An 11,475-nucleotide genomic window follows, 5' to 3' on the forward strand; every position below is an offset into this window, starting at 1 on the left:
AATATCCTTTCTTAAAGTTGTTTCATTTCCACCAAGAATAACTGAACTATAGTTTCTTTGACTTGGGGTGGGGAGGAATTCGGCTGATTTTCAAGTCAAGGTATTGATTTTGGTAAGAGCAGAAGTCAGTAGTACAGGCTGGGACACCACAAATGGTTCAAATGGCTGTCCTGCTGGTTGGGAGGACCCATGCTCTGCCCATTACTGCACATAAAACCTGCACCCAGCCCATGAGACACGGCATCACTCAAGACAAGGCTGCTGAGATGAGGCAGAGAGATGTCTGAGCAGGGATCTTGCCCAGGGAAAGGGAGCACCACCACTACTGGGAAGGTAGGAGGCAGAGGGGTTGCAGAATTTGCCAGGCCACATCCCAGAAGAAACAATATCATCCAGCTGAGCCAACAGCTGATGCCTTCATTTTTATTACAACCAGAAACTCCGCTTACATTTATGCTATTTCTGTGCCAAAGGGAAAATTACCAATATACTTGAGATAATGGGACCAGCCCCACAAGTTTTCCATGCAGATTTCAGAGTCCTGAGCCAGCCACTTTATGAGCAGGTAGGTGCCACACAGTCCTGCTGCCCCCATGACAAAGAGCCCTCGATTAATTATCTGCAAGTGTCAAAGAGAAACCCCAGTGTCATCAGAGGTTCTCCTACCTTGTAGCACCAAGTGAAGTCTTCACGCCTGCACCCACCTGGCAGTATCCCACCACCAAAGCTCTCCCCCCTGCAGCTGAACAGTGCTGGTGTGCAGGATGCTTATTACACTCATGGCACAAGGAGGATGGGCACCACCGCTGACCAACCTTTTCCTGCCACTTCCAGCGCTGAAGTGCCTCATGGTAGCGAATTCTGGTGAAGGTCACCTGGGAGGGTTGCAGGAGCACGTCACCACCTCAAAGCCAGCCAGGAGGAGTTCGTGGCAGCTCAGGCAGTGGGGACCAAGGTGCTGGCCTTACCATTGTGTACAACGGGACAATGGTGGATGGCATAAGCATGTGGAGGAAGTTGTCTACATGCTTCCGGAAAATGAACCACGTTGAATTCACACGCTTGCGCATCTATAACAGAGCAACCATTACCCCTTTGTAGGGCATCTTGGTGGAGTCCCCTGCATTTTTCTAGCTCTCCTACTGCCTGTGCTGGGGGTTTCCACAGGGAGCAGAGCCTCCCCGGTCCCAGTGGCATTTCCAAGGAACTCTCATGCTAAAGCCTGCTAGGGTGAGCGCCCAACCAGAGTCTTGCCAGAGCACCCACTCGCTGCATGCATCCTAACAGGGTGCCTCTGTGTGCACTGCCCATGGCACCACAAGTCTGTGTGCGGCTTGCCTACCTCTACGTAGTTGTACATGGCTAAATCTGAGATTGCATGGTCATCTGGCACCCTCAACCTGGAGAACTCAGGAAGGCAGGCACCTGGGAGAAGAAAATGGTAGCTCATGAGCAGCTCCCCAGCAAGATATCTAGCTGCTTCCAGCTGCAGAGAGATCCTCCTCTGCTCTTGCTCCTCCCTGGCCATCTCACTCACCAAGGTCATTGTGGAACTGGTCCATTAATTCATCAAAGACCAGACAATCCTCAAAGCCCTGGGAGAAAAGTTAGAGGGTAAATAGGCAGAAGGAGACATGTGTTCACAAGAGCCCTCCTGGATGCTTAGCTAGTGTAGCTGTTCACACACACAGGGTCCCACTGACCAAAGCTTCAGAGAAGAAGTCTTACTGCAGGCCACTCTGCCAGGCATCCTGGAGAGAAATCCAGGGGGTTACCTTTCCTGGCAGCCTGGGGCTGTGCTGCTGCCCCCCCCCATGCAGTTCTCTGCCCCATGGGAAGGCAGCACCACCGCCCCACCCCCTATTCTCCCTGGAGGACAGCCAGGTCCTGGTGAGCAACCAGGTGCCTGAGAGTTCAACACCTGCCAGTGCAGAGGACATCAGACCGTGGGACAGGCCAGCCCATGAAGTCTATGGAGCTACACTCTGAAACTAGGCATTTCTGGGTGAAAAGAGTAGGGACCCAACTGACACAGCCCAGGCCCAGCCATGAACTTACTGCATTCATGCCCTGACCGTAGAAGGGCACAATGGCATGTGCGGCATCTCCCATCAGCACACACCGGGAAGCAAGGTGGTAGGAGGAGCACTTCACAGATATCATGGCCTGGGCTGGCAGCAAAAAGTAATCGTGCTTCAGCTCTTGCCTTCAGACAAAACAACAGATACTTCACTTGTGGGACCACAAGAGACAAGAAGAGCAAGTCATGCCATGTTCAAGCGCAGGAAGCCAGGCCCATGGGCACTGACAGCATTGGGATGCAAAACCCAAGTCTACTCACTAGGATCTCTGTGCTGGGAAAAATGTGGAAGCCAGAAAACCTATTTCATTAATTTTCCCTATGGACCAAATACTCTGTCTACGGGTTTTAAGCTCTGTACACAACTAGACTGTGAGTAAGTGTCATTGATGTCTCAGATCTCTTACGAGGAGCAGTGGTGGATGGCGGTCACTGTAGGAAGGATACACTAGCAGATATGTGAGTTTCTAAATTTATATGAAGCCCTGTGATACAGTCTCCTCAAGAGGAAACTGCATAACACAGCTGAGACCCTTTGCATCAGCCAAAAAATCCATAATAGATAATGATGTTGCAAAGAAGAAACATTAATAGTGTGGGTTGGAGTTTCCACCAGCTGGGGAGCTTCCCTCTTTGCAGAAAAATTAGGACATGCTGAACAGAGCCACAGCCATCAGGATGTGTGCTGGAAAGGCTGGTCCCCATCCCCACTGCCACCAGGGCCCCCAGGAAGGGTGGCATGTTCCAGCTCTGTGCGGCTGCCCTTGTGCAGCCCAGCAGCAAGAGGGTCCCTACTGCCCAGGGAGCAGCACACCACTGGGAACTGCCTGCTCTTGGATCTCACAGCCTTGATACTTGTTTTAGCCATACAGTCGATAAGTGCTTTGTTTAGTCAGCACAGTGGTTTGTTTTGTTGGTTGAGGTTTTTTTGCCAAGCCCAGCTTTTCTCAGTCTGTTAGCTAGAATCTCAACATTTGCACAACTCAGCTCTCTAAACAGCTGGATTACCTTTGCACTGCTCGTTTCACCATGCAACCCTTACTGTTGCTCTAGTGGAGTCACTTTGCTCACCCACCTCTAATATCAAAAACAATGGCTTATGAACAGCTAATCCATCCCTTGAGTTCAAAGCCTTTAACAGCAATATGAAAGCAGCAGGAAGTCATCTGCTTTTTGTTCCTACAGTGGCAGGGCCTGGGCTGTGCCTCCAAGGGACAAAGCAGTGCTTCTGTGCGACTTCACCAGAAACTTCCATGGGATGGGGCTGTGCCCTGCTGCTGAGACTGCTATTCCAGTGCAGACAAAATGCAGACCTCAGTCTGTTCAATCCCCCTCTTTCAGACCTACAGGCCATGGGGATCCACCCAAACAGCATTCACAACCCCTTGGCCCACCAGCTTCAGTGGAGTCTCTGTCACCAGGACCCTGAGTCTGGATGGGGATGCATCCCCTGACTTTGCAGCACTGTGTTGATGGGTGAGCAGGGGAGATGAGAACACTTACTCTCCGATGAGGGGGATGGCATCTGGGAAGTGTGTCTGGAAAAATCCCAGCACTTGCTCGCCTGTTGTGAGCTTCTCAAATTCCTCAAAGGGCATGAAGAGTGTGCAGGTGAAGGACTTGTCCTGCCAGCCAGGGAGGAATGTCATAAAAAAGCCCAGAGGCCACAGAGAGCACCTGGCACCTGGAGTAGCACCTCAGTGCCAAGCCTGTCACCCAGCAGTCACAGCGACCCACATGCACAGCAGGGATGAGCGCCCAGCCACCCTATTTCCCATGGTGGACTTGCACACACTGGGGGCAGGCAGGGGAGAGGCAGAAAAAAGCAGCATGTGATCTGCCAGCACAGGCCTCACATGCTGCCCTGGTACTCCTGTATCTGGTTTATACCATCAAGCTGCAGAGAGCTGTGGGGGCTCGGGTGGGCTCGGATGTGTGAGCAGAGAGAAGTGGCACAGGTACCTGCTCAGCGCTGTGAGGCAGGACCAGCTCTGAGGGTCCTGCCCTGCACCCTCCCGGGTTGTGGCACGCCTGGCACAGGCTGGGTGTCCCTCCAGATACCTTGTCAGCCCACCCAGCCCCTGTCATGTGCCTCCCACCGCAGCCAGCTCATCCCCACAAGCTCCACCCCGTGCCCCAAGGGAGCATGGCTGTGGGTTATCACCATGTTGGGCAGTGCAATCATCATGAAGGTGTTTCTTGGCCAGATATGGAGGTAGTTTGGTTCCATGGCAAACTGAAAGAGAAGGAAGATCACCTTGTGTCCCTGACCTGCCCCGCTCAGCTTCCCCAGTCCAGCCTCTGGTTCCCCTCCAGATCAGCACACCAGTTCCCATCCTTTGTACCATGAGAAGACACAATGACTGCAGGGCCCCTTTCTGGTACCTGATGTTACAGGGAGACACAGAGCACTGGCAAGAGGAAAGGATAGGAAAGATGGGCAAAAATCTGCTGTTTTGCTATCACTGATATCCTCACAGACACGTTCTCATAACCCCAGGACCTCTCAGAGTTAGAGTCAATCCCTCCGCCCCAGAGCAGGCTCTCTAGGATTTTTGCAGCCAGGTACCAAGACGTTGTCCCCACCACTGGAAGAGGAAGAGATGCTTGCCTTCTCCTAGGAAAGTTTTCATCCCTTGGCTGAGCCACAAGCAAGAAATTAGTTTCTCTAGAGCTGCTGTAGCAGAGCCACCATGAGGGAAGCAGGGTGTCCCATCTGCAAAGGTGGTAGCAGCCCCCAGCACAGGCACACTTACGTCTCCATCCTTGGGAGGGATGGTCAGCTCCATATAGCCATGAGGAATGTACTCATGACTGTAGTTAAAGCGTGTTTGCCTCATGAACTGCTTTCTGACTGTTGAGAAGGCTCCATCACATCCCACGATGAGATCATAGGTGAATTCCAATGGCCGCTGGTCAGATCTGAAAGCAAGAGAGTCCCTTGGATCAATCCTGCCGTAAGTCCAGGCCAACTTAGCACCACTGGATACAGTGGATCTGCCTTTTGCAAAATGCCAGGGTCACCTCCAGGATTATTAATCTTCTAGGGTGAGGGAAGACTGGCCTTCACTGACTCGGAAGCTCAGCATTAGGAGAAATAATTATCCTGTAGGTTATCAAAAGCATAACTCTGCCAGATCTACCCAAGAATGCAACAGGCGCTGTTGGGATAGCACTATTTCATAGAGCCTGCATCCCCAAGTGGACAGGGGGTCATGACCAGAACTTAACACAATTATGAAACAAGGTCATTAGCTGCCCTCCCTGATGAGCAATCTGTCCCTGAAAACCAGCACTATGGAGACTGGAACATTTATTCACTGCACAGGTCAGCAACCATATGCCTTGCCTACTGCCAGGCTGCTGTGGGTTAGGGAGTTGCTTAAATTTGTTTTAGCAACCCCATGAACCCTGCTTTGATGTCTCTCCTTTCCAAAGCTGACACTGAGTTTTGCCTGCTCTGTAATAACACGCTAGTTTCAAACTGAGATTGCTCAATTGTTTGAGGGTTTATGAATGATTAAGCAGAAACTAACTGAACACAGCACTTGATCCTAGGCTTGCACAGGGATTACCTTTTTATGGTTAACTTCCCCAACTCTGTGTTGCACCCCACGAGCTTGTGTCCAAAGTACAGTTTAGTGTTGGAGTACTTCTCAGCAGCTGTGAAAAGAAAATACAAATAAATGTAGAGACTTGTACTGTGACCGCAAAATTATTTCCGAAGAATCCCTAAATTATAGGGACTTTCGCCATTACAGCAAAGAAGATTGCTGTGTTGAGTGATGGCCAGAGGGCAGAGCACACTAGGACTGCATTTGGTCAACTCTGGTGAAAACTAAAAAGTGTAAGGAATCCTGCAAAGATTTCTTTCTTCCCTGCGATGACATGAGCCATTGACCTGTTTCCACCACCACTACATTGTATTTCAGGATGGAATGCCTGTAGTCAATGGGAAATTCGGGGAAATCAGGCCTGGCCTGATTATACGCTTTGCCACAGTGCTCCTATTTCTATTTGACTCTGTACAATCAGGGGTTGCAGAAAATGCCACAACCCACGGCAAGGCTAAGGAGATAGCTCCTGCTTTGGCTGGTGAAGTTCTGGGAGCAGAGTCCGGTGCCAGGAGCCAGGGGGCTGAAGCAGCTCCCACTCAAAGGCAAACAAGGGAGAGCTGCTCCTCCAGGATTTCTGCACACGCCTCAGGGGGGCTTGTTTGAATATCCTTTTGTGTCAGACAAGCAGCAGGGAAACAGCACAGATTTTCTTCTTTAAAAAACCCAGCTATTTCATGTTTGCACCTTCTGAGAGCCAGGTTATGCAGAACTCACTGGCAAAAAGGGTCTGGGGCCCAGTGTCTCCTGTTCATGGGACAAGCCCTAAATCTTCAGTGAACAGGGCATAAAAGTGTTTGCAGACAGCCCTGGCAACCTACCTGTTAGCAGCTCTCTGTTTAAGTTTGATCTGTCCACAGAGAGAATGTACTGCAAGGCAAACAAACACAGGGTTCAGGAGGCATTGCTGAAGGATGCTCTGCATGGCCAGACAAGAAACATTACCCTCTCCAAACAGCCCTGCTGAACCTGGGGGGTCATGCAATCCCCTTCCCATTTACAGCATCCTTTCTAAGACTGTAAGCCCCAGACTGTCCATCACAAAGAGCTACAAATGCTATCAAAGACCCATCATGCTCTGCAAAGCATCTCCAAGTGGCAGCACGAGGACAGTACCTGGTTCTTCTTCCCGTAGGGGATAGAGTACTTCTTCCCCGAAAGCATATGTATCCTCCTTGCCCTCATGGGAATGCCTTTGGACACAACCTGAAATGGAAAGGAATGCAACCCAGCCTTCTGGGCAAAACTGAGTTGCCAAGGGGCAGGGCACAGGCTACCAAGCACCATTCCCTCCTCGCAGTGTACTCCAGGCAGAATGGGATGCTCTCTGCTCATACGTTTTCATGTGGCTATCTAAGTTACTGGGGGAAATTTTACAGGTCTGTCAGTGACAAGTCACTACCTTTTATTGAGATTAGTTACAAGCTTGTTCTCATAAAAATGAGTAGAAAATTATTTTTTGATAGAAAGGACATGAAAAGCTGCAGGGTGCTGGACAGGACAAGGTATGACAGCCAAATTGCATCCTGGTGCTGGGATACGAGCTGTCAAAGCCTGGGCTCCTTCTCTGCAGGGAACCGGCGCCAGGAGATCCCACCACTGCCAACAGCTGGATGTTAAATAGTAGCAGGCATCCTGCAGAGGAATGTGGGCTCTAAGCCAAGTGTGCTGTGCAGAGGTGAGTGTGCACGGATTTCAGGGGTTAGCCCAAAGCTTAGGGTTTGGTGGGAAAATATAAACATGGCCATGTCAGTGGAGAAACCAGCCCCTTTTATTGCATCCTGCTGGTATTCCAGCTCTTTTGGGAGTCCACCTACTCCTGCCCTGTTTGACCTCACCCTCCAGGAGGGAGGGGAGCATGGGGGAGAGGTAAACACTGGAAGGTGTTGTCTGAGTGTTGGTCTCCCAGGGGAGCACCCTCTGCCACGAGCAGAGCCCAGCTGCCCAGGGCTGGGTGCTGCCCTCAGTCTGGGGGAGATCCCCATTGGCAGCTGTGCCGTGAAGCAGTGGAGAGCTAGGCTGCAGGCATGCAGTGGGAGAGGTCTACCTCCACCCTCACAAAAGCAGAGCTACTGCTGTGGTGGCCCCTGCGTGCTTAGGAAACAGAAGAGAGCCCATCCATCACCAGCTGAAGTCAACAGAGTTTTAATGACAGAGACCCCACCACTGATGGAAGCTGCCAGTGTACCTGCTCTTCCATCCCCACGGCTCGGAGGGCTTGGCGTCCTCTGTGGGACAGGGCCAAGTTAATGCTTCTGCCACGGGCAAAGCTGGCCACCCGGATATCTGCATAGAAAGAGCAGTGGTTATGGAGGCACCAATACCACAGCCTGGTGCAGGCAGCATCTCCCCAAATCCTGGCAGTGACAGCAGGCAGAGCAGTGGAGAGTCCCTATTCCCCTGCTCTGCGTGCAGAAAGGGCAGGTATCAGGGGGCATGTTCAGCTGTTGGGAAGGCAGCTGAGCAGCTTCGAGGGCTGCTTTCTAGCTGCCTCCTCTAGCCTAGAAGAAGCAGTGGCAGCCAAGTGCTGCAAAGGGAATGCCGGATCCTGACAGCTCCCTACAGTGCCGGAGGGCACATTATCCCTAAGAGGCATTTACCCTCTAAGCAGAGAGAGCTGATTGATGAATGCCTGGCAGCTTCTGTTGAGACTCACATACTGACACTTTTCAGGATACTGGCAGGTCACATTCTCCATCACTGTCCAGATGGAAATGTCTTGGTACTGGCCTGTTCCTCCTCCAAATGGTCTCACTCAGGCTTCCCAGGTTGTCCGGCCAGTACATGTGGCAGAGCCTCATCCCAATAGCTTTCAGGGTTGCATCTCAGCACAAGAAATGGGTCAAAAACTGGACCAAAGTGGTAAAATCCAACCAACTCAGAAGGCAGGTAAGAGCAACCAGAGGCTTTTTGAACCTGTGAATCCTCTAGCATATACAACATCCAGCAAAGACTTAAACTATGATGAAAAGCTGTTTACTTTTGCTCTGAGCCTGTGGCCTGCTGGCATCACTTGGGGCTGGCTGCTGTGACCTCCTGTTTCTATGACAGGGACCCAGAGCTGTATGCAGGACTTGGGACAGGTGTAGCTGGAAGCCATGCAGCAGAACCGCCCATCCTCATGTCTGCCCAAGCAAGAGGAGTTATCACAGAGACCATGTGCCACATGCAGCTTCTCCTTCCCGTCACTGCACGTTTGAGTTGAGTTTCACTTTCTATGGTGTCACTCTCATCTGCCGCTTGGCTTGCCATCTCCGCCCAGGTTTTGTCTGTCAGCTGATAGACACTGAAGGCAAATTATTTCTCTCCCTTTCAGCCAGCACCTGGGCTCCAAGTTATCATTTCTCTGTTGCAGTGCCCTGCAGGGTGGGAGGCTTCCTGAAATCACTCCATCTCTCCTTCTACCCCTCTCGCCACCAGCCCTCCTCACCACCAGTGGCAGCAGTTACCAGCCAAGTGACGCTTTTAACCCTAACAGAGATGCCACAGCATTAACAACAGCCATTGCGTCCAAACTTCTGACCCAGCTTGGTTCAACAGCACTGTGCTGTAATTCTTCATGCTGAGATCAATTTTCAAAGGTGAGGATTTGAGTCAATATTTAAGCCAAGAACGTAAAAAAGGGCATCATTTTAGTAGCTGAAGGGTGGGTTCCCTCCACACAAACCAACATATTTCAAATAAATGCTTCCCACCCAGGAGCTAAAGGGAAGAGTGAAAAGAACATCTCCAAAGTACCACGCTTTCAGATTTAATTTTCTTTCTGCAGTTTCAGTGAGCTCACACAGTTCCTCTTTTTGTATTTCAAGAACTGTTATCAGTAAAGGGATAGAAACAATAAAGCAGTAACGATCAGGCTGAACTTACCTTCTCTGGCTTCATAAACATCAACATGGAAACCTCGTCTAGCAAAGAAACAGGCATTTAATGCACCTACCTACAAAAGAAGGATCAGGAATGGTGGATGAAGTAGCTATGTAGTAGCTATATCAATGGATTGCTACTGAACTGCATCAAGGGAAAGTGGCAGTCAGGGGGTGTAGCTCAGCATATACAGGAAGACCCTTTGATCAAGAACCTTAGAGGACTTCTTCCTGGAGAGGAGTCCTCTGGCACCCCTGATGTGCCTGCAGAGCCTCCAAGACAAAAGTCATTCACCAAAACTCATCATATAAATTCATACTAAGTTCAGGGCTTGATTACACACAGTGACTAATTGCAGTGAGGCTAACCCCCATCAGCCATAGACAAGAGGAGCTGGTACAGGCAAGCTCCCTGCTCCTCTCCAGACTATATCTTCCTCAATAGAATTCAGGGTGCTGCAGCATCCCCTTGGGAACACATTAGGGGAAGCTAGACCTGTGCAAAAGCAAGATGTTACCTTAAAAAGGATATACACTTATGTCCCACTTGTTATTTAAATGGATGTCTGTCTTTCTTGTTTAATTTCCATTACTAATCACTTGTAGTAGTAGTCAGCCTGTAGTCAGAACTACAGACTCTTATGTCATCACTCTTTTCCAGCAGCATGGGGTCCAAAAAGATAACAGCCAAAAAGCCAATAGAGAGATTTAGGTACTGCAATGCTCCATGCTGTCCTTTAGAGTCAGACCACTCTGCAAGTAGCAATGGAAGAAAACTATTCCCAAACAAAAGTGGGCAGAGGAAGGAATTTCCTCTTAGCCCAGCATTTACGAAGTCTCAGTCCTTGCAAAGCATTTCACACGAGTGACTTGGTTAAAGCCAGAAACAGCCAAGGGGCAGGAGGATCTGGCAGCCCAAATGACGACTGTTATTTAGTGTACCTGGGCACCATTGCTCCACCTCCCAAACCCCTTCCTCTGAGAAAAGACTCTTGGCAGCAGGATTTATTTGCACACACTGTTCAAGGCCAGTGCCCACCACAGACACACGCTGTGCCTGGGTTATCTCAGCAGCAAAGCTTTCCCTTGAGGGAAAGAGCCATTCTCCTCCTACAAAGCCCTAGCTGCAAATGAACCTTCCTCCCTCCCACAGTGGGAGCTCAACCAACTCCTCCATAAAAGCCCATCATCTGAAGGAGGAATGATTTTAAGAAAAACATTCACCCCACATCCAAGCAATGCTTTCACAGCCCTGTCTCCCTGGAAAACACAATCACACAGCAGCCAAACTGTATCTCCTACCAGACCACCCCCGACAATGGCGACTCTTTTCCCCTGTGGGTCACCAGGCTCCATCGCTGGGGCAGCCCCTGGGTTGCAGGTTCTTACTGCTGCATTCCCGCTCCCAGTCCTGCTGCGCTGCCCTTGCCAGTGGAGAGGGGAAGGGGAAGGGCGAGGGCGGCTGTCACGCCTGGGTTCTTATACCTGGTTCATATTAAAGTTTAACTCACAGCCCAGAGACTGCCTGTGAATCAGCCTGGCCTTGTGGCCAGCCACACTGAGCCATAGGTGAAGAGTTGTGAATGTGGTGTTATTCAGTCAGGCCTTATTAAAAGGCCTCTTCTGAAAATTGTAAAGCAATTCTGCAGCCTTCAAGGACCTCCTGATGAAATGCATACAGGGCAGGAGGAGAACTTGCATCTGCTGGGCTTTTGCTAGTGCTTCTCTGGGCTGCGAAGGCATTGGTGGGATGATGCAGAGAGACCCTGACTCTCCTGAGGGCGGTTTGTGAACCACACTGCTTGCCCAGGGGCCTGATCCCATCTGTGAGGACATCTTTCACCCAAGATAGCTGTGTGTGGCTCAAACATTTTGGGATGTGATGTTGAGCGGAGGGTCCATACCTATGCTGCAGAAG

The 11,475-nt window shown here is 50.6% G+C and overlaps 1 protein-coding gene across 7 annotated transcripts; it reads right to left on the reverse strand.

Moving 5' to 3' along the window:
* Positions 1-409: 409 nt before the first annotated feature.
* On the reverse strand, positions 410-11,018 carry KMO (kynurenine 3-monooxygenase). Of its 7 annotated transcripts, none has more exons than XM_075094225.1 (15): positions 10,860-11,018; positions 9,562-9,631; positions 7,883-7,980; positions 6,811-6,900; positions 6,516-6,564; positions 5,656-5,743; positions 4,837-5,002; positions 4,245-4,316; positions 3,584-3,705; positions 2,059-2,206; positions 1,538-1,595; positions 1,343-1,425; positions 969-1,070; positions 705-875; positions 410-619 (listed from the first exon to the last, which is right to left on the reverse strand). In XM_075094225.1, exons 1-15 carry the CDS (start codon positions 10,911-10,913, stop codon positions 452-454), a joined length of 1,539 nt encoding a protein of 512 aa, XP_074950326.1. In that variant the 5' UTR covers positions 10,914-11,018; the 3' UTR covers positions 410-451. The 7 variants fall into 7 exon arrangements, with proteins under 7 accessions (XP_074950326.1, XP_074950322.1, XP_074950324.1 ...); XM_075094221.1 differs by having other exon boundaries at positions 816-875; positions 10,860-10,997; XM_075094223.1 differs by lacking the exon at positions 9,562-9,631 and having other exon boundaries at positions 816-875; positions 10,860-11,011.
* Between the last annotated feature and the right edge of the window lie 457 nt (positions 11,019-11,475).

Source organism: Phalacrocorax aristotelis, chromosome 5 (genome assembly GCF_949628215.1).
Source record: "Phalacrocorax aristotelis chromosome 5, bGulAri2.1, whole genome shotgun sequence".
Classification (NCBI taxonomy): domain Eukaryota; kingdom Metazoa; phylum Chordata; class Aves; order Suliformes; family Phalacrocoracidae; genus Phalacrocorax; species Phalacrocorax aristotelis.

Bases quoted from the DNA above. Each gene is read 5' to 3' on its own strand.
- KMO (XM_075094225.1), bottom strand. From the start codon at position 10,913: ATGGAGCCTGGTGACCCACAGGGGAAAAGAGTCGCCATTGTCGGGGGT. The intron at 7,981-9,561 runs GTAAGTTCAGCC...CTTTCTATGCAG, and splicing joins TGTTTATGAAGCCAGAGAAG to ATATCCGGGTGGCCAGCTTT. The intron at 4,317-4,836 runs GTAAGTGTGCCT...CTTCTCTTTCAG, and splicing joins TCCCTCCCAAGGATGGAGAC to TTTGCCATGGAACCAAACTA.